The 27,791-nt window shown below is 42.5% G+C and overlaps 1 protein-coding gene across 3 annotated transcripts in view; it reads left to right on the forward strand.

Moving 5' to 3' along the window:
* HNRNPM (heterogeneous nuclear ribonucleoprotein M) overlaps nt 1–27,791 on the forward strand; it is a gene marked incomplete at its 5' end in the record, with an annotated part of 37,772 nt that continues 9,981 nt past the window's right edge. Inside the window, 13 exons of one of the 3 annotated variants that reach the window (XM_084249528.1) lie at nt 1–127; nt 8,359–8,528; nt 15,580–15,632; nt 16,547–16,554; nt 16,640–16,733; nt 17,515–17,553; nt 17,671–17,706; nt 18,309–18,462; nt 19,203–19,252; nt 20,041–20,101; nt 22,606–22,707; nt 23,982–24,026; nt 24,493–24,570. In XM_084249528.1, coding sequence (XP_084105654.1) covers nt 15–127; nt 8,359–8,528; nt 15,580–15,632; nt 16,547–16,554; nt 16,640–16,733; nt 17,515–17,553; nt 17,671–17,706; nt 18,309–18,462; nt 19,203–19,252; nt 20,041–20,101; nt 22,606–22,707; nt 23,982–24,026; nt 24,493–24,570 — 1,003 coding nt within the window. Of the gene's footprint in view, nt 128–8,358; nt 8,529–15,579; nt 15,633–16,546; nt 16,555–16,639; nt 16,734–17,514; nt 17,707–18,308; nt 18,463–19,202; nt 19,253–20,040; nt 20,102–22,605; nt 22,708–23,981; nt 24,027–24,492; nt 24,571–27,791 lie in introns of those variants that run through there. The other 2 variants (XM_084249527.1, XM_084249529.1) reach the window with 2 other exon arrangements.

Below are 27,791 nucleotides of genomic sequence, written 5' to 3' on the forward strand. Positions count from 1 at the left end.
CAGACGCGGAGAAAATGGCGGCAGGGGTCGAAGCGGCGGCCGAGGTGGCGGCGACGGAGCCCAAAATGGAGGAGGAGAGCGGCGCGCCCGGCGTGCCGAGCGGCAACGGGGCTCCGGGGCCCAAGGGGTGAGTCCTTCACGGCGTCCCGTCCCCAGCGGGCGCATTCGCTGCGGCCGGCGGCGCCCCGTTAGGTCCGCGGGGCCTTCCCCCGGCGCGGCCTCGGCCGGGCCTTCCCGCGGGGCCTGCGCGGCGCGGGTGGCCCGGCCGTGCCGGGGGTCGCCGTCGGCCCCGGGGGCGCCCCAGCGGTCGCGCGCTTCTCCGAGGCCGCGGGCCTCAGCCTCCCTGGCCCCCAGGGCTGGGGCCGACCCCGACGAAGAGGCCGCAGGCCCGGCCTCCGCGCGAGGCGACGGCGCGGGCCCCGGAGCCGCCGAGCCGAGCCCCGCTCGCCGGGCGGGTGACCTTGGGCGCGTGGTTTCGCTTCCTCCTGCCCCCGCCCGGGGTCCCCGTTTCCCGAGCCGGGCGGGCGGGGGAGGGGAGCCAGTGCGCGCGCAGGCTCCGGCGCGCGGCCGGCGGGGCAAACTGTAGCCAGGGCGGGTAGGAGCCGGCGAGGGCGCGAGGCGGCCCGGGAAGGGGGGGGCCCGCGGCGCGCCCCCCCGCCCCCGCCCCCGCCCCCGCCCCCGCCCTGCGGGGAGCGCCGCGGTCGGAACCGCCTCTCGCCCCACGCTCGGGCCCGGGCGCCAGTCCCAGGCCACCTCCCCAGGTGCGCAGTAGGTATTTGTGGAGAGATCGGATCTGCTGCTTAGTGCTCACCCGCGGAGACAGAGTAGGGGGGTTAAAATAAAAAAAGAAACATCTCTTCCGTGTTCCAAAGGAACGATTTTACTCAGTAAGGCGGGCTCACCCGCTTCCAAACTCCGTCACCTTTTCTAGCCCGGCCTTCAGGCCTTGGTGTTGAGTTTCCAAGCATTGTCTCCTGACCCTCGTGGAACCCACTCACCCTCATTACAGTCAACCTGCAAGAAAGATGCGGCTAGGGGAGGAGGAGGGGAAGGTTGGGCGCACAAATGATTACCCACAAATTATTAAAAATTGTGGCATGAAATTTACAATTGTAGCCATATTTCCGCATGTGGTTCAGTGCCATTAAGTGCATTCGCAGCGTTGTGCAACCCGTACCACTGTCCATATGCGGAATCACTCGTCCCGAACAAACTATTGCCTTTATTTTTTTTTTAAACTTTTTTTATGCTTTTTTTTTATAGAGGCATGTTTTATTTATTTATTTTATTTGTTAGTTTGTTTTGTTTATACATGCACTGGGTACAGTCAGAAGCATGGGAGGGTGAGAGAATTCACCAGAGCCAGAGCAGGGAGCAGAGCAGGCAGAAGGACTGAAGTACACTGCTGAGGGGAGCAGCGGGCGGCAGGAGAGGTCTGCGCGCCTTGTGGGACCCTCCTCCGGTGGCCGGGGAGCAGCCGGGGATCGAACCAGCGCCGCAGAGGCCGCGGGCAGCTTCGCAACCTAGCGCTCAACCACTGTGCCACCGGGGAGGCCACAAACTATTGCCTTTAAACAGTAACTCCCTATTCCGGTGTCCACCCACCGCCCCGCCCCCAGCCCCCTTGGTTACCTTTGTTATACGTTCTCTCTTATGAATTGGCTTTATTACAATTTTTTAATATGAATAATCAGAGTTTATGGGGATTAAAAGTGAAGGTAGTTAAGGCATTTTATGTTAATGAGCATTCCCTGAGTTACTAGCGATGTAAATTAGCTTAGGTGATTGCTGGTCCTCAGATGGAGAGAAAGGTACCCTGGAAATATTCCCAGCATTTGTCTATTGACCACTCTAGAAAGGAATGGCTATAGGATTACTGAGGCCTTTAAGATACATTTATTTCCTACATATTTTTTTCTTTCAAAGCAGTTATAGGATGGAGTGCAGCTAGAACCGTGTTGGGTGAGAAGTTGCATTACAGATTATATAGCATCTGGGGTATATGTTGCAAGTTTCACCTTTCCATCCCTGTCCATCTTCAAGTAACTTTGTGATTGATTTGAGAAGCTTTAAATGTGAACTGTTATTAGAAAGAACCTTAAGATTTTAAAAACAGCCAGTGTTGGAAAGAACCTCAGTGTCTAGGATTGCTTACTAGAGATGAGAGGAAGCTAACAACACTTATGTCTAGGTAGGACAGGTAGAAAACTTTGTTTTTGCATTATAAAGTTCTTGAAGTAAGCCTTTCAGAATAAAGCGGGAGTCCAGAAAGGCGGCCAACTACATTTTGTTACAATTATGCTGTGCTAGAAGAGAAGTTACAGATTTCCTTCCTTACCCAAAAGTAGTTTCCTATGACGTGGCTTGTAAGCCCAAATGGTGTAAAGAGAAGAAGCAATTGCTATTTTTTTTTTAAAGATTTATTTTTATTTATTTATACAAGCACTGGGTACAGTCAGAAGCGCGGGAGGGTGAGAGAGCGGGGGTCAGAGCAGGCAGAAGGACCGAAGTCCACTGCTGAGGGGAGCAGCGGGCGGCAGGAGAGATCTGTGCGCCATGTGGGACCCTCCTCTGGTGGCCGGGGAGCAGCCGGGGATTGAACCGGCGCTGCAGAGGCTGCAGGCAGCTTCGCAACCCAGCGCTCAACCGCTGCGCCACCGGGGAGGCCTGCAATTGCTATTTCTATGGAAATTTTTTTGAGCTTCACCTTATTCCTCCCAAAAATAGCCTTCCAAATATCATATAAAACCTAAAATAATATTTAACGTGGCAAAAGCAGGAATGATATGATAAATACACAGCCTGTATGAAGTAGTTCCTGGGAAAGGAGCTTGGCGGTGCTGCTTGCCCTGTTCCAGGTATAAGTTCGAGTCGCCTCTGTAAGGCTCACTGCGAAACAAACACTGAGTATTATTTTCACTTTTCACCTTTTGTAGTAAGAATGAAAATCCTCTTGGCGTTTCTTGCCATTAAAGAAAATAAGTACTAACAGGTCTTTTGTAAGTTGCCTAATGCATAATCTTGGGGGGTACATGTACCCAGTAGGGACAAGGAAGGATTCTCCCCCACCTAACTTGCTGGAGGCAAGGCAAGGTGGTGGGAGGCCGTTCTGGAGGAGATGGAGATGATTGGAGACAGGCAGAGAGGAAGATGTCTTAAAGACTGGGTTTTGATGTCTGTATGAAGAACTGAAGCGGCTTTATACTGGGGATCAGCTGGTGGGCAGTGAATTCCAGGCAGGGGAATTTGGATTTTTATCTTGAGCCTTTGAGGGATATAAGTGAAGCTGCTTCTGACCTTTGTCTCCACCAGGAGTGGAGTGTGCTGCAAACCACAAGCAGTGAACCAGCAAGCTTGGATGAGGACACAGATAAGAAAGTTTGTTTTGTAGTGCCTTTTCTCCTGGGTGTTTGAGGAGGATCTTTATTTTTTATTTTTATTTTTTTTTTTGAGGATCTTTATTTTGATGAGAAATTGATTCCCTCTAAATTCAGTCTTAACTCAGTGTATATTTAGTTGGGGGGGGGGAGAGGATTTTTTTTTTTTAATGTTGCACTATATATTTAAAGTCAGTGACTTAGCTTACTTTTTCCTCCAGGTTAATTTTATGAGCAAATCAGAAGGTGGAAAATTTGTATTTATCATAGAGGTAATGCAAAGTGTTGACTCTAGCTTTAAAACCAGAAATTTTTTTTTTAAAGGTTTATTTGTTTATTTATACAAGCACTGGGTACAGTCAGAAGAGTGGGAGGGTGAGAGAATTCACCAGAACAGGCAGAAGGACCAAAAACACTGCTGAGGGGAGAAGTGGGCGCAGCAGGAGAGGTCTGCGCGCCATGTGGGACTCTCGCCAGTGGCCTGGGATCGAACTGGCGCTGCAGAGGCTGCGGGCAGCCCAGCGCTCAACCGCTGCGCCACCGGGGAGGCCCCACGAAAAGATTTTTCTAAAAACAACTGGTAAAACTCAGGTTAAGGAATCTTGACTCCAAGGTCCTTGATGCTGCCACAGTAGTGTCTTGATAATCAACCTCATGAAAAAGTTATAAGAATTGTTTTATTTAAGCCAGATTTTCTGCTTTGCAATTGTTTGTGGTACTTGATTATATTTTTATTTTTTTTTTATAGAGGCATGTTTTATTTATTTATTTATTTGTTTGTTCGTTTGTTTTGTTTATACATGCTCTGGGTACAGTCAGAAGCGCGGGAGGGTGAGAGAATTCACCAGAGCCAGAGCAGGGAGCAGAGCAGGCAGAAGGACCGAAGCACACTGCTGAGGGGAGCAGCGGGCGGCAGGAGAGGTCTGCGCACCATGTGGGACCCTCCTCCGGTGGCCGGGGAGCAGCCGGGAATCGAACCGGCGCCACAGAGGCAGCGGGCAGCCTCGCAACCCAGAGCTCAACCGCTGCGCCACCGGGGAGGCCCCCTTGATTATATTTTTAAAAGATATTTACGCATACAAGAACTGGGGTACCGGCCACAGGTGCGGGGGGTGGGGTGTGTGTGTGTGATAGGATTCATCACAGACAGAGCGGGGAACAGAACAGGCAGACTGACTAAAATACACTGCTGAGGAGAACTGCAGGCGAGACAGGAGAGATCTGCTGCGCCATGTGGGCAGCTCCCTGGTGTAGTCCAGGGATTCAACTTGTGTTGCTGAGGCTGCCGATAGCTTTATAGTGCTGTGTCTAACCCCTTGTGCCACCACGGAGGCCCTGTTTGCTGTACTTTAATACGTGATTGTATACTTCGTAAAAAGAATTTTTGAGACATGTCAGAATGCATTAAGAATTAGAAAGGGGAGGGGCTCTGGATTATTTGAATGAATTCTGCCAGCTCTTTTGATTTTACTTTGCTCTTTGCTTATATTTAGGCAGAGAGATACTAGTCCACAAATAGATTGCTTGTTTTTTTTCTCAGATGGACTCTCTCAGTATCATGTTTTATGGTCAAGAGTTAAAGACTTAGTCTTGGTGGGTTTGGCTTTAAGCTCTAATCACTAGGAGTGAAATCAAGTAAATTCCTTTCCCTCAAGAAAATATTGGTACAAAAATATATCATTGCCACAGTTATTGTGTGCCAAGACTTCCCTTTAACTTTCTAAGTGTGGATAGAAACTTTTATTTATTTTTAAAAATTTTTTTCTACTTTTTAAAAAAAAAAAAAGATCTATTTATTTATTTATTTATTTATTTAAACAAGCACTGGGTACAGTCAGAAGCGCGGGAGGGTGAGAGAATTCACCAGAGCCAGAGCGGAGAAGAGAACAGGCAGACTGACGATGTACACTGCTGAGGGGAGCAGCCGGGCGGCAGGAGAGGTCTGTGCGCCATGTGGGACCCTGGCCAGCAGCCGGGGATCAAACCGGCGCTCCAAAGGCTGCGGGCAGCTTCACAGCCCAGCGCTCAACCTCTGCACCACCGGGGAGGCCCTGGATAGAAACTTATTGATGAAGGAACTGAGGCCTAGCAAAGGGGTGGTAATATTGGGGTTCAGACCTAGATGAGTAACACTACTTCTTAGCCACTGAGGTATGGTGCTTTACATTTACCAAGCAGCTTTTAGGCTGTTGAGTCTATACAGTATCACTGAGCTGCAGTACACAGCTGGTTTTGCTGGTAAAGAATCAGAGATAGTGCTCTCCACAGCTTACGTGCCTTAGAGCAGCTCAGACTTGAAAGGGTTTCCTGAAGATTCCCTTTACTTAAGGATGGTTCTCAAGGTTTTTGGGTTTGCCATTTCAAATTTGTGTGGCACGAGCATGGAGGCATATGAGGATAGGGATTCATCATCACACAATGAAGGTAGCAGTCCTTTGTGCAGTAAGCACGCAGTCTTTTTGTTATGTGTGATCTTTACAGTGTAATTCCAGAGTGGTGGAGCAGTGACACCATAAAATTATCAGAACACAGACATAAACCCAAAGCGATATTAAAAATAATCTTAGTTTAATGATGTGGAAGATATTTAACATCCCATTCCGGGTCATTTCATCGTAACACAGAGGGAGAGCAGAGGGAGGGAGGATACTCCTGGCCAGGGCCACTCTGAAATTTGAACGTTCTCCCCTTGTCTCTCTGGGTTTTCAGAAAAGGTGGATTTATTGAAATAGACTGCTAAAAGAAGCAGCCGGCAAGACAGGAAAGTTCTGCTGCCTATCTGGGTTTTCTCTAGGTACTCTCTGGTTTCCTCTCATATCCCAGAGATGTGCACACACTTCAGTGTATGGATATGCCACCGTTTTATTACCTGTTAGTAGACTTTTATTTTTTTAAGATTTGTTTTATTATACAACAGCTGGGGTGCAGGCCAGAGGTGTGGGGGGGGGGGCGGGGACACGGTGAGAGGATTCACCAGAGACAGAGTGGGGAGCAGAACAGGCAGATTGAAATACACTGCTCAGGGGAACAGTGGACAGACAGGAGAGATGCTGCGCTATGTGGGTCAGCTCCCTGGCCGGGGATTCGAACACTGCATTGGCTGCCGATAGCTTCATAGCAGTGCTGAGACTTAATCCCTTGCTCCACCAGGGAGGCCCTTGTTACAAATATTTTAGAGCTAGAGAAAAATAGTCTTCTAATTTTATCTTGAAGATAAATGAGAAAATTGCACTCGACATTTTAAAAATGAACTTTTTAAAAGACTACTCTTGAACTATGACATCGTCTATACTTTGTGTTTTAGTGGCTTTGAGAGTTCTTTATAATTCTGTTATAGGATTGACTGTAGTCACTAGATTTATGAAATGGTCAAATTTTTAAAAAGATTGGAAGTGATGTGGTAGCTCTAATTCCTTATACTTTGAGGACACTTCTCAGAGAGAGGAATTTGGGTACAGTGGTGCTTTGCCCACACTTTGGGCATAATCCTTGAGTTGCTTTCTTGATGGTGAGACCCGTGATGGTCATTAAACCCAGCCAAATACCGCAGGCTCTCTGATTATATTGGGTATCTTATTCTTACCTGTAATAATAATGGGGGGGCTGTGTGTGGACTAGACACTTTATTGTCAGCTTTGGCTGTAATTAATTATTTATACATTTTGTAACCAGTAGGTGAGCTAAGCGGTTTGAAAACACAGACTGGAACCATTACTATGTCGTGGACCCTGTGTCACTGGTTTTTAGTGTAAATAAAAATATTTGAGTTTCGAAAGAAAGTACCTGTAGAGCTCAGAAACGAATGTTAACACATGGAGGCACCTAATATGTAGGAAAAGAGTATTAGGAAAGAGCATGCCAGGAAGCATTTGCCTGCCTTTGCCAAAAACGGGATTTTTATTTTGGGTGCTCTTTTGCCTCCCACGCTAGCTCAGACTTGGATTTACGTGGCTTTAAAGAAGTAGGGTTGTGTAGAGAATTTTTTTTTTCCTTTCAAAATAGATCTTTTGTTGTGGTAAATATAAAATTTGCCACTTTAACCACTCTAAGTATACAATTTAGTGGCATTAGTTAAGTGTTGTGCATTATACCACTGTCCATTTCCAGACATTTTTTTTTTTAATCCCAAACAAAAACGTCCTCATTAAACAAAACTCTCCATTCCCACCTCACCCCAGCCCCTGTAACCTTTTAACTCCTCTGTCTGGAATGTTTCACTTACCGTAAGATTTTCAAAATTCATCTGTGTTGCAGTGTGTGTCAGTGCTGCTTTCCTTTTTATGATGCAATACTGTTCCGTGGATGCACACTGTATTTTGTCCCTGTCACCTGGTGGTGACCTCTTGCAGGTTGTTGCCACCTTTTGGCTCTTGGGTGTGATGCTGCTGTTGGTGTTCAAGTTCCTGGGTCCTTGTATTTAGTGTTTTTTGTGTATATGCCTTGGTCACGTATAATTAGTATATGTTTTAACATTTTTAGTAACTTCCAAACTGTTTTCTGTAGAGGCCGTACCATTTTATATTCCCACTTTAAAAAAGACATTTTCCCCCCCCATAATAAAAAACACTTTCATTTGTGAAGCCAAAATTGGTTGGACCTATGTGCACCACCTCATATCTCTCCCATAAAATCTTGTAAATCTTCCCTTTTTTCTTGTTTTGGCTTGGATGGAATAAAAACACCTTGGTGCAGGGAATTGGCATCTCCCAGCTCTATTACAGACCCAGAGGAATATGCAGAGATCTAGGAGAGCTTACTTTGGGGATAGTTTCTTGGATATGTGGGTCTTAAGGTGTCACTTATTCAACTTTTTCAGCCCTGTGAAGCACTTAAGTGTGAATGTCCTAATGAAATAGTGTTAGTTTGTGTGGTATGTAATTGTGTGTGGAATTAATCTGGCATAATAAACCTGGTTAATCAAATATTTTTCACATTGTGCTAACATGGGGACCTTTTTTCTCCCTCCTTTTTTTGTATTCAGCGAAGGAGAGCGGCCTACTCAGAATGAGAAGAGGAAGGAGAAAAACATAAAAAGAGGAGGCAATCGCTTTGAGCCATATGCCAATCCAACTAAAAGATACAGAGCCTTCATTACAAATATACCTTTTGATGTGAAGTGGCAGTCACTTAAAGACCTGGTTAAAGAAAAAGGTAATGGTACTGGTGTTTGAGTAGGGTAAGAAGGTTGCTGTGTCATCTTTCTGTGGCTAATTCCTTGGTTATTTTTTTGTCAGTGGAAGCTGTTCTGGGTAGAGCATGTGTTCTGTCCAGGCTTGAGAGTTAAGTCCCTCTACCCAGCCCAATTTTTTTTTTTTTTTTGTGGTCATGCACCTGTGTGTCAGACAGGGTGGTTTGTACGGTCCCTTGCCCTCCGAATGATTTTACTGGCTTAATATGGTTTATAGGGCTTTGCTTAAGCTTGAGGGGAGCCTCTTTGTGTCAAGGAAATTTTTTGAATTCTTCATTTTAGGTGGGAGAGGTTTTTTTTTTAGGTTTTTTTTTTTTTTTTTTTTTTTTTAAACTGGTGGGAAGGTTGTTTGTTTAAATTTTGTGGATGTCTTCTGGGACCAAATTTGGTAGGTAGAACTTGTGTTGCTCAGATTATAAATTAGAAAACATCAAACTGTTAGACTTTTCCACCCCTGGGAAAAAAGAGTAGATTGGCAATTGAGCTCAAAAGAAACCATCTGCTGTGTAATGCAGTGCCTCAGGAGCACGTCAGTCACAGCTCTGGTGTCTAAATTGTGGCTAGGGGAAGCAACTGAAGCTCTGCTGCCACCAGGAGGTCTAAGGAGGTTGGTTGCCCCCCGGTCCTGTGCCTGTCCCCTCCTCATACACTGCCCCTTTCCCCACCACCCCATGTGCATCTTCTTTCTCCACACTCTTCTGCTGCTTTTGTCTTTTCCTGATTCTTGGCCCTGCTGGTGGCACTCAGGGCTAAAGAGATTGATTGCTCTGCCCTGTTTAAACTATCGACAGAGAACAATTTGTCTTAATGCCTTGAGGTCTCCCATCACCCCACACCCACAGGAAACCTAGAATCAAATTACCCTTAAATGGAATCTTTTTGAAGGACTGAGAGGTATTGGTTTTCTGGAGCATTCATAATGAAAAGAGATTTGAGCTTGATTTGTCAAATGATTAACACTTCAGTGACAGATGCCACTTGGATAGGCCATTCTGGTATGTGTACTGGTGCTCCCAGCATTGGGTTTTGAAATTTTGAATGGCCCACTGCCATCATTGTCCCATCACTTAATCCAACCATGACGTGCCAGATGACTGGGCACCTTGAACCTCTCTGTGCAGTTATGTATGCTGCTCCCATGTAGTATTTCCAAACGTTTGGTGTGAGATTTGTCTTCTGCCTTGATCAGCCAAATCATTCCTACCAATGTTCCTAGGGCAAAAGTGAAGTTTCTTTTTGTCTGAAGGGCGTGTCATGTGGCATCCCAGATGCAGTGTTCTTGGTTTTTGGGACTGCTGCTTCAATACAAGCTTAGCATTTCTGTACAGTCCAGTTGGGTCTCATTTGAATTAGCTTTTGGGATAACCCCCAAATTTGTGTTCTCGTGATTTGGTTGAACCGCTGAATTGATACTTACATTGCCAATAAGGTATAGTAGTTCCAAGAACCAGGAATGTGGCTTTGAAAATGCAATTGTTAGAATTTTGTAAGAGATTGCTGGCCAAATTATTTTTTCATTTTTAGGAGTGTGTGAACCAGTTTTGGGACATGATGGATAAAGTAGGTGACATTTTTACTGCTTTACCATTCAGTACTTCAGTTTTGGAAGCCTTAAAGCTGGTAGCAACAGCCGCCGCCGCCATGACGTTTCTGGATGTAGAAGCAGTTCACCTCAATTTCCTATTTTGCGCTGCATTAAGTGTGGCGCCAGCCTGTTGGTTTACTTAGATACTTCCAAACTGGTTCTCATATTCCCCTGGCATACTGCTATGAATGCCCTGGCTCAGCCCTCTCCGTGTATTTTTGGTGGTGTAATTTAGAATTACAGGTGTGCAGTAAATCACTTATTTTTAAGAAATTCTAAAATGTTCTTGTTTAGAGCTCCCCTGTACAGGTTAAATTAATACTCTGCTCAATTAAATTACTTGCCATATTGGACTGTGGGTAAAGAGAATTTGTAAGAGAATGGTAATCTTTTTTTTATGGTAATGTTTATCTCAGTATGTGAAATCTAAAAAAAAAAATTACTGCGTTTACATATGATTCCTTAAGAAATGTCTTTTTCATGTTGAGGTTTTAAAAATATGTTTTATTCTTGTCTTGGTACACCCAAATTATGCTTAAATGGTTATTTGGAATCTGGAATATTTATTTGAAATCTGTTGCAAATTAAGTTGTACATTTCTGAAGACTTGTTATTGCATAGAAAAAAACTGTAGATAAGAGACAGTTACACCCTAAGAGTGTTTGTTTCAAAATATCTCAGGACCAGACAAAGCACAGAGTTTTGGGTTGTCCTGATCCAGCCACTCTTCAGTTGGTCCACATTTCAAGAGTATCCTGAGTAGTCGTGGTGTTTCAGGAAAATAGTAGAATAAGAGCAGAATTAGTTTTCCTCAACTTAAAATTCTGAAAAAATGTTCTGTTACTGCAGCATTGTCTAATCACCACATCTCAGAATTGGAGTAGCTTTTACCAGTGCTTTCCTAAGGATGGTCATGTCTGAGCTTGTCTTGTGTCCTGCATCCCACCCCACCCATTAATTTCTGGTCTCCTTTCCCCGCAAGCCCCCTTTGGGCAGCAACATGCATATTTTTCCATCATTAATTTTGGCACCTTACTGAATTTTTGGAAATCCTATTAATGCATGTATTTTGTGAATCTGGTTACTTAAACCTTTTCCCCGGATTTGCTTGGTGCCCAGCTCTTTGGCACTATTGTGAAATCAGCATTGTTGATATTAAAGAGGTAATATATTGAGAACTTTATTTTGTTCTAAGCCAGGCAGTTTTTTGCTTATACTCTACTCCCCCACATCCTGTCAGTTTCTGGGCTTTAACAACAGGTTTCCCACGTCCTTCCTTTTGACCGTGCTTATTTTTTAAATGGAGATACTACATGGTTGCTGGGAACTCTGAAGAGTTCAAATGAAAAAGAAATTGAGAGCCAGATTTGAAAGTGATTTAACAGTCCTCACAACTTCCTAATTGTCATCACTTGACACATAATTGGTATACAAATCTTAAAAGTGTTTGACCATAAGGGTTGGGTGGGAAAATTAAGATTTTGAGAACAAAGGGTGGTCTGGGGGATTTTAAACTTTTAAATAGTGTTGCACTAAATTACTGGCAAGTCCTGTGTGGATGAAGAAAGTGTGGCATTGGCCAGCTGCTGCTCCTGGCCTAACCAGGGCGCTGGCTGTTTTGTGGCAGGACTGTGCTGCACCAGCAGTGAGCAAACACTGGAGCACAGTTTGAGGAAGAAAGGAAGGTCAGTGATGTAGTTTACTCTCAATCAATCCCAGTTTAGCAGCAGTCAGTTTAACTTGTGTGAGCAAAGATTTCTTTAATCATTTAATCCTTCTGTTTTTATTTAATGCATCACTTTAAGTAACTTTCAGATTCCAGCTGACAGAAAACCAAGGCCCAGAGGGCAAGTGTAGTCCTATAGAAAATCTCCCTTGGCTCTTAGACATAATCTACATGTGGGTCTGAGGAGCAGAACTTCATTTTCTGTTTAAGTAAAAACCCCTACCCAGTCTATTTGTCTGCCCCTTTTTTTCTTGTAGATTTCAAACCTGCATTTTAGAAAAGGTTGTTATTTGAAAATGGTGGGTACTTAAGTTGAAACACCCCAAGAATGCAGCCTAACCTGGCTTTTATTTGGTGAATTTGGTCTAGTTGAGAGAGGTAGTACTCTCCTGGTTCCTGCCATGGAAATGGAGCAAGAATGAGATAATTTTTTAACTTGTCTGCAAGTCAAGCAGTCACTATTATAGACTGATTATTTTGCCTTATTACAAGTAGTCTATATATTGAAGAAAAACTTTCCAAATTAAAAGATGCATTTTTTTCATGTGCCCCTCCATTAAAGTGGAAATTTACTACTAAGAGGTAAAAAATGTTTGATGATATGCCTTGCTTTTGAGCCCCCTCCACTCCCAAACCCATTTTTAAGTATTTAGGTCTTTTCACATATGAAGCTCTCTCCACCTAAGCTTTAGCCCTTCCTACCCGGCCCCCCCCCCCTTCAGATTTCGGCATTAAATAAGAACACACAAAGAAGCAGATGCTCTTGGTAGGATTAAAAATGTGTGCAGGAGTGTTAAAAATACCTCCAAGGGACTGCCTCCATTCTTTTTGGTTGCTCATCTACTTATCCTGGTGATGTGCTTTATTCTTGAGGCAGTTTTTAAAATAATTCACCTAAATGTTAGTCAAAAATGATTTCTTGGAGCATTTTAAAATACAGGTAGGTGATAACATTTAGTGTTAGATTTTTCAGTCTTGGCTTTCATTTAGCTGTTTTGATGTTTGAAAGCTGCTGGATAATTTGTCTGGGCCTCAGCTTGGGATTCCATGGATTCACTCCACCTTCAGGAAGGGAGAGGAGGGGCAGTATTTTTGAATACCTATGAGTTCCATTTCTGTGAGGCTCTTGCTAATGCCAATTTATCTCTGCCTCCAGTCCTGTGTGATAGGCTCTAGTTGATTTGGCCTTTTAAACCACATCATTGAATGTGACCAGATTATGCATAGTTAGCAAGGTTTGCCTTCAAATTCTGGATATTTGCACTGACTATACTAAACAGGTCTCTGCTGTAATATTGTAGAATTAAAGGAAAGGCGGTCTTTGAAGCCTTCATTATTGTCTTCCTGTAGGGAAATATGAGTTAGCAACCATTGTAGTTCCTGTAACAGTGATTTGTACTGCAAGTCATAATGTCCATGCTGTCTCTCCTAAGGTAGAGACTGGAATTTTAAGAATTCACTGGAATTTTAAGAATTTGTGAGGTGCCATGGGTATTATTGATGATGCTTGGGAACAGCACTTATTCAAGCTAGAGCCACAGTGAGTGCGTACCTATGGCTTACCTCATAGGATGGAGGGGTTTTTTATTGTAATTTTTTATTCTTGCTAAATAACCATACCATTTAGGGGGGAACAAAGGAAATGTTTTAAGCAAACTTATGGTACAAAGGATTGAAGTTGGATGTGTGTGCCATCACTAGAATGTTAAGTGGGAAAAGTCCTAATTTCTAAACCTGGCTTTTTGTTAAAATGGTTATGACCATGGAAAAAAATTTGGTTTGGACTTGCTTGGTTTCTGAGTTGCAACAATACCTTGGAAAAGGGTCTTTATGGACATTCATTAGAAACTTAAAATTTGCAACAGTATTTGAATTCTGATAACATGGTTATATCTGTCTTGAGTTAGATATTGTGATTTTATTTTTTAAGGTCTGTTAGGCGGTAGTCATAGCTGGTAGGAAATAAATGTGGGCTTCTTTTCACTGTCTTGACATTACTTGACATTTTCATCAAAGTGGAGACACGGGCTATTGGTCCTCAAATGGCTGCTGCTGTTGAAACAAATGGCTTTTAATATGGCTTCAGGAATGTCCGTAACTTTTTTCAACTTGATTTATTTCTGTAAGGGGAAAATAAAGCCAACGTGGACATGGTCCCGTGAATCATTTATCAGTTTGCCCCTGAGAAGTACATACTCTAAAAGTTAACTATACCAGTCACTACTCTTCTTCTTTCATTTCTTTGCACGAATTCTCTGTCCTGCCTCTTGTGCAAAATGTTGGTTTCGTTCTGTAACATTTGAGGGGAGGACAGTGGAGGTGAGGCGATACTTACGCTGTGAACACTTGCCTTCTTGCTTTCAGCTGCTGTGCATAAAAATATATAGGTCTAACAAATAGACCTTTAAAATGTTATTTTTATTTGAATTTTATTTTACATTTCAGTCTTATACTAATTTTTAAATTCCCTAAATAATTTTAATATTCTTTGAATAAAGGAGTAGAGTAGGTAGGACTTGTTGAGGCATTAAGAGGGTTATTTTCACCCTTGTGCTGCAAACCAGACTTGAAAATTGCATTGGAGAAGGCTTTACCATCTTGAAAACATCTTTCAATAAGAAAAAATTCCTGAGAACAAAAGTCCTTTCTTGACTTTGGAGCCGCTGCTTAGAGATCGTTTTCTCCAAGTTAACATGTTAAACTTCTCTGTTTTCTGTGTGCCATCTTCAAGTTCAGCAGCCATTTTGGTGGTGGTTTTCTGGATGGGCTCCAATATCTGGTCATGGTGGTCATGAGTTGGCAATCCAAACCTTGAGGAAAAGCTGCAGAATCCTTTGAAATTTTGTTTTTATCCCCTTTGTCTGGTTAGAATTAAGTGAATTTAACTGTTTAGCCAAAAACTGAGCTCTAAATTTGTGTTTATCTGTTTTTTTAATGGGGAAGTTGAGAAAGCAGCAAGAATATGGATTTATAATTCACTGAAGAGAATCCAGGTGCTGCTCTGGATTTGTGATGTCTACTCAAAGATTCTACTTCTAACACTTGAGGCACCTAGTGCTGTGCGCAAGACCACCTAGAGAATTTGTGGGACCCAAATTGCAAAATGAAAACTCGGGGGCCCCTTGTTAAAATCATTATTCAGCATTTCAAGACAGTTGGAGTGGAAGCGTAAACGGAGTGTTGGGGCCTCCGGGCTGCAGTACAGCATGCATACCCAGATAAGTCGGTCCTACTGTGTGTGCACTTTGAGTATATGTACACATCCTTGTATTTAGCTTCTGAGCCAAGGTCAGTGACTTTGCCATTTGTGTGCTGTTAACCTGCTTTCATCAGGAAGAGTGTATGTGTAAAACTGTTTTCCTCCCTTCCCCCAAAAGTGAACCACGCAGACTCCTTTCCTATAGATTTGGATTGCCTCTAGTCATGAGTGAGTATTCCAGGCAGGGAAACTGATACGGAAATCTGTGGAAATAGCTTTTGTTTGTGGTGGGAGGAAAATCAAGGACATATTGTTAACAAGTTTCACCTTCTTTTACTGCACACCTGTAATGCCTAGTCTGGTGGTTTAGAGAACATGGAGTGTTTCTGGGCTTTCTTATAAGGCAGAGGCTCCATACAAGGTTGCTGATGATTGTTCTAAATTCCCATTGTTTTCTTGGCTTTTCTCCCTTGGTTTATGTGTCGTCTGGAAACTGATTTGTAGTTGGTGAGGTAACATACGTGGAGCTCTTAATGGACGCTGAAGGAAAGTCAAGGGTAAGTGTCTGAGAGAATTTCTTCTGTGGATTTACTACATGAAAAATGTAACTGTATGGTGGCGTGGAATCGAATGAAATCAGGAAGGCAGTGAGTGCTCACGTTACAGTAGCTATGTTTGATTTTGCCAAACATTTGAGTGGGGTGGGAGGGGATCTGCAAACGGGAGTCCCGCTTTTCCAAATGGCTGGCCAAAGAGCTTTTTGGTATTCTGTTTGGATGCCCATTTTGGGTAACTGGGGACCAATAGCAGCATTGTCTCTTTGTTAACAGAGGAATTGGCTGTGTGTGAATTATGCATGGAATTTCAGTGGTGGTATATTAATGTAAAACGTGTGTTTTTGTCTAGAAAATGTTACTCTTGGTTGTTTGCTGAATTTGAAAGTTGTGTGAACCAAAGATTCTGAAAAGTTGCCTTTGTGCCAGTAAATTGTAAAACAAATATTTAAAACCTGAATGTTTAAAATTGGCCTAGTTTAAAGAGAAAATTAACTACTTTCTGTCGTGCAATAGAATGGCTGAGAATAATCAAAAGGATGAGCTTAACTACGGAAGGGATGGATTTAGGAGACTAGTATGATAAGGAATTGATTGATTATAGAGGAAAGCAGATCTAAAGTTTGTGTGATTTCTTGGAGAACCTGAATTTAGGTCTGCTTATTATAACTTAGCAACTTTAGTGCAGTGGTAATGTGTGGGCATAGGGAAATACTAAGGAGCCCAGCTCTTTATAAAGGAGGGCTAGGAAAGATACTTCTGTCAGCCTCCCCTTAGACAAGGGTTGATTAAAAAAAAATTAACTTTGTTACATAAATCATTTTTAATTTTTAGTTGTCATTGATATTTACTATTTTTTTTTTCTTTTTCCTCCCCTTTTCCTTGCTCTTCTGACTGGTCTGTGACGACTTCCAAAGGGATGTGCGTAAGTATTGTTTAGTGACTTATTGGCATTTGGGTCGTCTAAGTTTTAGGACTGGTTTCATACATTTCCTTTTGCCTCTTCATAGTGTCGTTGAATTCAAGATGGAAGAAAGCATGAAAAAAGCTGCAGAAGTTCTAAACAAGCATAGTCTGAGTGGAAGACCACTGAAAGTCAAAGAAGTAAGCTCTTAAAACACTGGATGCCAATTATAATTGTTGAATTGTCCCTGCTTGGAGTTAGGGAAAGACGGCAGTAGTCCCGGGCTGCATTTTACGGAGCTGGCTAACCTGGTTTTCGTGAAGAGGGACATTTGCAGGCTTCAGCAGTCACTCTTGGGAACTCAGGTGTAGTGGTGGAGCATATCCTGATGAGTGGTGGCTGCCTCCCTGACACCTTCCGTCTGCCTTTCCTCAGAGATGAAGTCATGGTAGGGTCTAAGGTCCCTGTGTTGAAGGTGATGCACGAAAGGGCAAAGAGGCAGTAATAGTCTCAACACCAGTGCTTCACATACCTGTCCAGACTTTACATGCCTGAGCCTCACATGCCTGAATAACTAAAAGGGTGGTGGTCTATGGCTGTTGTTTGTTTTTGTTTTTAACTTTTGGAGAAATCATCCGAGGGGTTTACAGAAATTAAAAAATTAGTAAGATTAACTATACCAAGCCCATGAAGGTCTTATTTCAGCCTGGAAATTATACATATTAAGTGTTGTGCGCGGGGCGCGCCCCCCTCCCCCTTGCTATTTTTCAGTTGAGAGCTAATTTTTACACTCGTCCTCTTTCGTTTGGCTCAAATCTTCCCAGACTGGTGTTTAGCTCGTTGGATTTTGTTACAGATTTCAAGACATGTTTTCCAAACAATCGCTCAGTCTCTGAATTTTGGGGAATATTTCTTAGCGAGGAGGCAAGGTTTTAGTCATGGTTGGGGCAGTTAAATGCAATGCTTCTGTGCTTGTTTTAGGATCCTGATGGTGAACATGCCAGGAGAGCGATGCAAAAGGTGATGGCTACGACTGGTGGGATGGGTATGGGACCAGGTGGCCCAGGAATGATTAATATCCCACCCAGTATCCTAAATAATCCTAACATCCCAAATGAGATTATCCATGCATTACAGGCTGGAAGACTTGGAAGCACAGTATTTGTAGCAAATGTAAGTAAATGGAAACATTTTGATTTTGTCAATACATGTCAATATAGTTTTTACAATTTGGAAAGAAAAACTGAAAGAGGGTTATTCTTGACCTGTTTTTTCAAACCAACCTTGGAATTGGGCTTTGTCCCCTAATAACTATTTGGGTCATAAGTTACAAGTTTGATAGAGATCTCAAGGCCATGTTTGCTGAGTTTTGCTGATGTTTACAAAAGTGGCACCTAAGTCTGTACTCTGCGGGGAGTTTTTAGGTTAAGGTGAGAAAGTATGTGAACTGAGGTTTATCTCCAACACTCTCCTCGTGTGCTTAGGATGACTAGAAACACTTTGTCTTTTTGCTGCAAAGGTAGATGTATTTAAAAGAAGGTGGGTTGGGAAGGATGGCAGTACACCTTAGCTTGGGAAACAAATTATTTAATTGCTTTCTTTGTACAACCTTTTTTTTTTTTAATGTTAAAATAAACATTGGTTTGAAAGATAAGAGGTCACCGATTTTTGAGACACTTTCTGATGCTGTTTCCAACTGAAGCATGTCATGTTCATGTAAAAAAAAAAGTTTTTCTAAAGATAATTACATTGAGATTTTCCTCCCCTTTCTCTAGCTGGATTATAAAGTTGGCTGGAAGAAACTGAAGGAAGTTTTTAGTATGGCTGGTGTGGTGGTCCGTGCAGACATTCTTGAGGATAAAGATGGAAAAAGTCGTGGAATAGGCACTGTTACTTTTGAGCAGTCTATTGAAGCTGTGCAAGCTATATGTATCCTTTCACTGGAAGCCCATTCTTGATGACCACTTTGGCCTCAATGTTGTATTAGTAGTGTGTGTGGGGAAGAGTAAATCTTGTGATTAGTGTTTCTTCATTGACCAAAGGGAACACATTCTAAGGGATTTGAAAGTTCACCTGTGCCCATGGGTGGTCTTCGCCAGTGTTCTCTTCTTGGAGGAATTTGGTGTAAAGAGGGAAGTGCAAGGAAGTTACCATTGCAGAGAAGCACAGTTGTTACTTCACATAATTCCATAAAGGGCTGTCTCTCCGTGAGTAGACATCATTTTGGAAGAAGCACCTTTCTCTGATCCTAGGTTGCCTGCCCTAGAGTTACATCTTGTGGTTGCACCGGAGAGTGCTGCACATGACCATACTGAGTAAATGCAGACAGAACTGTCACTGCCTTCACCAGAAATTTTTTTACTTCAGAAGGTGGTAGGACACCTGGCTCCCTGGGCATGCACAGAAAGCTGTTGTCAATGCTAAGGGATGGTTTGTGAGAAGGGTTACATGAATGAAGCTCTGCACCTAAGGAGTGAGCTGAATTACCTTTTTCCCTGAGTTTGATTTTATTGTTTCTTTTATACTTTAGAAACATATGACTTGAAAGTACAAGGAATACATTAAAATTGCTTATAAATTCACCTAAAGGAACTGTTGCAGTTTGAATTGTTTTTCCCGCTTGTGCATGTTTTTAGAAATGCAAGAAATAGCCTTAATTGTAATATCAGCTATGTTTAATGGCCAACTGCTATTTGATAGACCAATGCATGTGAAAATGGTAAGTTGATGGGATCTTTCTCCACAGCGTACTCAAGTAAGTAGTAAAAACATGAGATTAAGAGTGTACACACACAAACCACTCTAAGTTAGGTGAGGTACAGTGTGTTGAGCAAATTTATGAGAGAATAATACTTTGCTCATGCAACTCTTCACATATTTTTTCTTTTGTACAGTTGGCTGTTGTTGGCATTGTACTAGAGTATCCTCCTTGAGCAAGTGGATACTTGTACCATATGGCCCAGAAGTTTCACTTTCAAAGAATGTTATATTCATGTATGGATTTCAAACTATTGTAGTATGTTTAGTTAGCATCGTATCTTTTGTGAATATAATTTTTTGATTCAGACAGCCTTTAAAGTTCTGTTCAGGCACTTCAGTCAGTGTAAAACATGAGTCTTACTGTAACTGTCAGGTTAATAGTCAACACAGGTGTGACTGAAGGTAGCCTAGTTAGGATTCAGATGGGGGCGGGGGGCACTATTAAGCATTTTTCTTTAAACATTTAATTTTTTTAAAATGGTGGTGTCATAAGACTCAGAGTTTAAAGGCGTGTAAAAACCATTCTTGCCGAGGTCCCTTCTGAGAATATGCATGAATGTATGTTTTTATCTTTACCCCTTTACACAAAGGCAGCAGGCACTCTTCTATGTAGCCTTTTCTGTTATTCCATGGCCCTGATGTTTCATAATTTATTTAACTAGTCCTTGGCTCATGGGCATTGCTTCCATTTTTGCTGTTGTAAGAAGTGCTGCAGCAAATACTGAGACTGTTCACTTTCCTTTGCAGGATGAGAGGGCCTTACCTAAGGGAGATTTTTTCCCTCCTGAGCGTCCACAACAACTTCCCCGTAAGTATTTCAACAGAAAGCAACAAAACTACAATTACACTTGAGCTTTGGGCCACGTTTTTCTGCAGTTCTCTTGACTGTTTTTGAGGAAAGGGTTCAAAAAGATTTGTGGCCCCCCCCCTTTTTTGGGGGGGTGGACAAAATGGCAAAATGGGTAGAGAGACTTACAACTTAGTAGGAATTATTAGGTTTACTTTCTGGTAAGGCAGGCTGCTGAGGATAAGGTTTGCTTATTCCTGGGGAAGGAAGAACCAGAAGTTGCAAAGGAAATTAAAGTACCATGTGGCCCCTAAATTTCACTCCTAGGTATACTTCAAGGGAACTTAAAAAACTTAGTTTTACACAGAAATGTGTACACAGGTGTCGGAGTGGCATGATTTAATTGATGAATTGATGAGTAGAATGGGGTAATTCATATGGTGGAATATGCAGCCATGAAAAAAATGAAGTGTTGATATATACTTTAGCCACGAATAAAGCTTGATTTATTTATTGGAAAGGTCCAGAGTAGCAAATAAATAAATAAATGAGTGGTTGCCAGGGACTGGGCAGAGGGGTAAATGAAGGTGACCCCTGCTGGGGATGGCGATTCTTTTGGGGGTGATGAAAATGTTCTGGGATTGAATAATGGTGATGGTTGCATAAGTGAACATACTAAAAATCACTGAACCATACACATTAAATGGGTGAATTTTGTGGTATGTGAAGTACAACCACCAAAAATTTTGAGGCAATGGTTATTTGCAATATCGAAATAGGGAACACTAGTTGTTTGGCTGCCATGTTGGTGCAAATTACACATGCTAGTGAAATCTTAAAGCCCTTCATCTGATGTCAGCCCTTAAGTAGGAGTGTTGCCATCATGTTGGCATGCAGGTGGGGCCAGTAGGTAGTAGAGTGACTGTGCTAAGCTGTGGGTGGGGACTGGGGGCTGCTTGTGCTGTGCTAGGGAGGATTCCTCACCCCAGAGGCATTCCTGGGGGATGGCTGGAGGGAGGTACCTGCTTAGAGGAGGGCCAGGGAGTCTGTAGTTTGGAGGAGTGCCAAGCTCAGAATTCTTAACTCTTGAGCACCCTTGAAATTATGGATTATAGAAACATAGTGCATGTTTTGAGGAGAGGTTGATGGCTTTATGAATAGGAGATAACTTTTCTGTTGAAAGTTAACATTAGAGGACTACAATTTCCTTTCATAATTATTGTCATCACTGGACAGTGATCACCCAGAATCCAGGCTGTGTAGTAGCTCTTGTTTTCTGTGCTTAGAGGAGTTGAGGGAGGGCTCCTTGGCAGCCTTGGCCAACACACACTGGGCCCCAGGGATCCCATTATTGAGGCACAGTTTGTAGGTTGCCTTTGAAGTCCTCTTCAGTGCCTTGGGGAGTTAGTAACCTTGGCGATCTTTTGATGCTGTTTTTTTAATGCAATTTAAAAACAGGGTGTTAATCAGATTAAATAACCTGGGAATTTGTGTTGTAAGTTTTTTAAAAATCTAAGCTGGTTTTGCTTTAAGTCTCAGATCATTATCACCCCGAACACTGCAAGTATCTTACACTGCCAGGCCTTGTTGGCTATTTTAAGAGCTGTCCGTATTTTTGCCTCCTTGTTTGTGTTTGTGGAGCGTGGGATTGAGAGTGGATTCATGGCTTAGGAGGCATTTTAGGTAGAAGATAGGTTCTTTCTTTTTAAGATTTATTTATTTATGCATACAAGAGCTGGGGTACAGGCCAGAGGTATGGGGTGTGTGTGAGAGGATTCACCAGAGACAGAGTGGGGAACAGAACAGGCAGATTGACGGAAGTACACTGCTGAGGGGAGCAGCGGGTGAGCCAGGAGAGGTCTGCTGTGTCATGTGGGTAGCTCCCTGGCTGTTCCGGGATTGAACTCGTGCTGCAGAGGCTGCAGGCAGCTTTATAGGTTGCGTCTTAACCCCTTGCACTGCCAGGGAGGCCCGAAGATAAGTTCTTTACACAAGCTTCATTGCTATTAAAATCACCTGCATCAGAGTCAGAATAATGTATGCCTAGTTAATTGGATGGTTTGTGGGGGCGCCCCCCCCCCCCCCCCCGAGAAAGGTCTTTTAGGTAACTAGATTGGGAAGTGGGAGCTGGGCATGTTTATGTTGCTTGCCACCTCATGTCTTGAGTTGCCTTTTCTGATAAGAAATTTCAGTTTCTGATTAAGGTGGTAAGTCCACAGATCTTAATATGTGGATTCATAGTTCTTCTCTACAACTTCCCACTGGACTGATTTTTAATTGCCCTTGTTTTATACATACCACAAACTCCAATCTGTATTTGCATATGAAAGGCTACACCTTAAAAGAGGAAACCCTAGAATGTGTCAATGTCGAATTATAAGTTAGACCTTAGGTTTGCTAGTAGGGTGGTTGGGTGGCATGGAGTTACAGCAACCACACAGTAAACAAAAACTCTTTTTGCCTTTGAGGAACAATTTTTTAAGTGGAATAAATCTATACTTTTGATTTTTCTCCTTTGTTTCTAGATGGACTTGGTGGTATTGGGATGGGGTTAGGACCAGGAGGACAACCTATTGATGCCAATCATCTGAATAAAGGCATTGGCATGGGAAACTTGGGACCTGCAGGTGAGAATTATCGTGTACCTTAATTGGGGGTTTCTGAGGAAATTAAAGTTACTTATTACTAAAGTTTATTGCTGGGATAATGGACATTGAATAGTTAAAATGGAATAAGAATTTACCTGAGACTAAAACTCCTCCTTACTCAATTCAGATTCATTTTTATAAAGGGAGTCTTGTATTTACTGAGTTGAATCCATTTTTCTTAAACCTTTGCATTTTATCCTGGCATGACCTTCTGAGCTGAGATAGTTAAGCTATTTGATAAAAGGAGGCAAGCCAGAGAGTTGGTCTTGCTCAAGGTCACATCAGTTAGTGACAGAAACTATAGGTCTCCTGACTCTGGGACCACGGCACTCTCACAGCCTGCTATCCAGGGTCTCTGCGTCCCACACCTAGGGTGACGCTGCTTCTAGAGGTGGGTGGTGTTGGATGCAAAAAAAGGCATGAGGGCCTCATTGCGTGACCACATAGCTGTCAGAGGTCACAAGGACAGTGATGAAGTGTTGTCCTTGTTTAAGAAGACAAAAAATAGCTAATGAATAAAATCTTTGACATGTAAAACAATCTTGAAACTTAACTGTCCAGCATTCTCATTCCTGTGCAATGAGAATTTTACATACTATTAAAAAATACTTAAGTTTTATGACCTCAGACCTGGGTCTTTATTTCTAGAAGTCCTTTGAATTACAACATAGATTCCTGTCTAGCCTACAGCTATCAGTTGTGCATATCCCTTGTCTCCCTCCCAGAATAATTTCTGGTACTGACAATGTCCTGGGTCGTTAGATCAAATGACTCTACCAGTCTGACCACCACACCCCTGACACTGAAGAGGGGAGGCTGTGGTTAGGGGCTGGGGGCCTCAGTGTTTTTAGGAATTGCTTTTTCTTTGGAGAATTTTACCTTTAAGAGGACTTTTAAGTCTACTTCTGTTCCCCAAAATAGTTTACAAAGTGTATGTTCTCAGTCTGACCCTGATGATTATATTTCTCATTTTTAAAAATGACTTGATCGTTTAATACAACTGTGACCCTACAGAATTTTGAGTCACATGTTGATTTTGTTAAAGGCTTAAATAAGTTTTCTTGGAATGTGATCATTTGATAGTAGAAATGCATAGTCCCCCCACTTTTTTTTTCCTCGACAATTAAAACTATTTGTATTTAGGAGTATTTTGTCATTCATTTGCTGGTTTAGAATTTTGTGTGCTTTTTAAGTTCTAATGTTATTTATTGCTTTGACATAATTTTAGTTTGCATTGACTTTTTCTTTTTAAGGAATGGGAATGGAAGGCATAGGATTTGGAATAAATAAAATGGGAGGTAAGAACTTTAAAATGAAGTACAAATAAAGTCACTTTTAGGTGTGGTTTTCTTTTTTCTTCTTTCTTTTCTCTTAAGCCCTGCATGGATTCTCACTTTGGTTTCTAGAAAGTTTGAGTGTAGTAATTACTTTTACTTTTCAGTTCTTCCAGTGAGTGTCTTGGCTTTTGGTTCTGGCTTTCTCACTAACTAACTCTGTGACCTTGGGCAATTCACTCCATCTCTCTGGGCCTCTCTTTTGCTTGTATATTCATTGAGGGGGGTTGGCTCAGATCACCTTTTTGATGATGGTGATAGTTAAGCAGGGGAACTAGCATTTTTTTCCAAAAGCCCTTATACTTACTCAGTTTCTGGGGGAAAATTCCCAATGTGAAATGTGAAAATACTTCTTTCCCTCGTCAACCCAAGCATTCTTACTGGGTGGGATGGTGCCAGTAAAACTACAATTAGAACGTCTCTCTTTCAGGCATGGAGGGGCCTTTTGGTGGTGGCATGGAAAATATGGGTCGATTTGGATCTGGGATGAACATGGGCAGAATAAATGGTAAGGTTCCTGTTTCCTTTCTGCTTCACCTACCTTTTGCAGGCCGTTGACTCTTGCTTGACCTTTAGGCAGCAGACCAATTTTACTAAAAGATTCCCCCTTCCGCTTTTCTGCTGAATCAGATTGTCTTTGAATTGTATTTCAGAAGTTAGATTTATAGTCATTGTGTATTCTCTTTGTCACTAAGTTCTTGGGATGTCCTATAGTTGAATCTCCCCAATATTTGTCCTGTAAAAATCAACATATAGATACCTGTGTTGTGTTTTTCACACTCAAATATAGTATCCAACTTTAAAGGATTAAAGTTTCTTGGGAGTTTTTGATCAAGTTCATGTCTGCCCAGTGCTGGATTGGATGAAGTCTTGATCTGCTCTGTGAGCAGAGGCATTACTTCAGCCTTTACATAAATGCAATTTTTTTCTGTCCTCTCATTCATTTCCTGCAGCCCTCTCAATCTCTTAAATTGAATAGTACAATAAAAATATGTAATTTCATTTAGTCCTTTTAAGACCCACGTAACATGTAGGTGCTGTTGTCCCCATTTCATGGAAATGGAGGCACAGAGAGTGCCTTGCCTAAGGTCACATGGCTAGTACTAGTGATATATGGAGCCAGTCTCGCTCACTCCAGAGCCTGGCTCTTAATCATGCTGCATCCCACCTTTTAGAACTGCCTCCATCATGGGCTTTAGCCCACCCTCACCCTACCCTCTAGCAGGGCTGTCGAGTTTGCCAGGGAGAAACCTGCACTTTTTGTGAAATCCTGTGTGTATTGGTTGACTACTTTGAACTTCACCCATGGGACTGCTGCTGCTTTTGTACACCTAATTCCTGAAATGGGTTTGGGTTTAAGTCATTTCTTTTGCTGGTCCATGGTGGTGTATTATGTCAAGATAGTATAGAACAGATAAGCTCCTTAACTATCGGGTTGTTGGAAAAGTCACGACACATTTTTTTTCTATGTTTTTCAAAGAAAAAATACATCATGACTTTTCTGACAGTCCAAGCAAGAGAAGAGACACAAACTGTCAAACTGGAAGATGCTGTTAACAAGTAAACCGCTCTTCCCCAGGTGTAGGAATGCGAGGGCGCAGTTGCCTGTTTCACCTTCTTCATGGGGTGCCCTATTCTAGCTGTGGCAAAAATATGTATGGGTCCTCAACATTTGTAACAGCACATGCCTGTTTCCAGTGTGCTTTCAGACCGACCTATACCACTAGCTTGTGTATGAGGTAGTTAAAAAGTGAGAGTTGGAGACTTCTGGTTTGATACATGTTTGCACAGATTAGTCACTAGAAAGGTAATTTGGGTAGTGGTTCTGAGGAGTGGAGTGATGTGATTTGGAAGTTGATGGAAGTGGGTGGGGCTGTACTGAGTCACATGACAGAGTCTTTAGTAACCTGACAAAGTGCTACAGTTAGGAATCTGCAAAGATTCACATTGCTGCTCCCTGTGAAGGCCACAGTGGAGGATGTGTTCTGACACTGTGTTCTTAGATGTTCTCAAAACTCAGATACTCAGTCTTCCCGCTGAATCCTCTGTGGTAAGAGAACAGGGACTTCCTATCCTTGATCTCGGTTGTGAGAGCCCTTGGATGCTGGGTCCAAGGAAGGGCCCTGAGGTGGCCTCATCGTCTACTGCTGTGCTGGTCCGCGGCAATATATACGCATACAACTTACGTATTTTTTTATCATGGTAGTTAGTGGTTTACATCATTGTATTTTGTAAGTATAGGGAAACATCCCCCCGCCTCCCTCTTAGGTGTTGTTGCCTTAATGTACGCACCACCAAAGCACCATAGGCTACCACCACAGTCCAGGGAAGGTTTAAATCAATGGGGGAGGGGGGGTTAATAAAGATGTTTCAAATTTGGTCGATAATGATAACATCCAATATGGATGCAGGTCCTGACAATATTATATTGATTAGAAATAAGTCAAATTCAGGGCCAGTCTTAACCAATATGGACAAATCTTGATGAAGTAGATACTTTTTTTTTTTTTTTTGGTGGGACCCTCGCCGGCGGCCGGGGAATGAACCGGCGCTGTAGAGGCTGCGGGCAGCCTCGCAGCCCAGCGCTCAACCGCTGTGCCACCAGGGGAGGCCCACTTTTTCTTTTTCCCCCAAAGGAAAAGATCATGAAATGTGGAACAATTATTTGGACTGTTTTGACAATGAAAGTGTCCCACTGCCTCCCCCTGAGTTTATACGGGATCTCCTGAATTTAGGACCTGCTGACAGCAGTTGGGAAGATGAGTTCTGAGGCCTTTGCCAACACATTTAATCTACGCATATGACTTCTCATCTAAAGGGGTGATGCTGCCACCTTCATGGTCTATGATACAGAGGAAGAGACTGCCTCAGAGCTTCATCGTTGTCTACTTAGAAGAACCAGATATGCACACATTAGGCATGTTTTTGGTAGATAACATGCCACCAACCTTTGGGATTCATTTGAGTTGATTCAAACTATATAAAATGTAGAATATAAAACCTACCATTTCCAAAATCTGTTGCATTTCTTTATTTGTGCCAGCCTGCTTGCACGTCTAGTAAAACTTACAACTTTAGTGAAAGTATAGGGACTTGAGCTGCATATAACCGTCTGAGTTTGTGTAATAAAGTTAGCACTTGTTTAGCTGATATTTCTTTTTTTATTTTAAGTCAAAGTTTAGATTCTTAGCAAAGCAGCTTACTTTTTACAAGGTTGAATAGCAGAACTTCCTTGATTTTTTTTTTTTTTTTTTTTGCTTATAATTCCCCCCTTCAGTCTTGGCTGCCAAATCAGACAGAAAGCACAAGCACACCTTTACTTGCATCTTAAGTGGGAAGCTTGGCAGCAGACAGTAAATTGTACCTGATTTTTCTAAGGAGTGAGAGAAAAACTGGATTCTTCAAGGCTCTGTCAGTGTAGGATATAAAGGGCTGCGCATTTTAAGTTTTGTGTGAGTTGAACATATAGGGACGGGAGGGGCCTGTGAGAGGTCGTGGACAGCTTTCTCACTCAGGTGCCAGGGCCGGTGGGACTTGTCCCCAAAGTTGCTAAGACTTTATATTTAAAAGACATGATAGGGTCTCCCCGGTGGCGCAGCAGTGTATTTCATCGGTCTGCCTGTTCTGTTCCCCGCTCTGGCTCTGGTGAATTCTCTCACCCTCCTGCGCTTCTGACTGTACCCACCGCTTGTATAAATAAATAAAAAATAAATCTTTAAAAAAAAAAAA

This window comes from Talpa europaea (genome assembly GCF_964194135.1).
Source record: "Talpa europaea genome assembly, chromosome: 12".
NCBI lineage: Eukaryota > Metazoa > Chordata > Mammalia > Eulipotyphla > Talpidae > Talpa > Talpa europaea.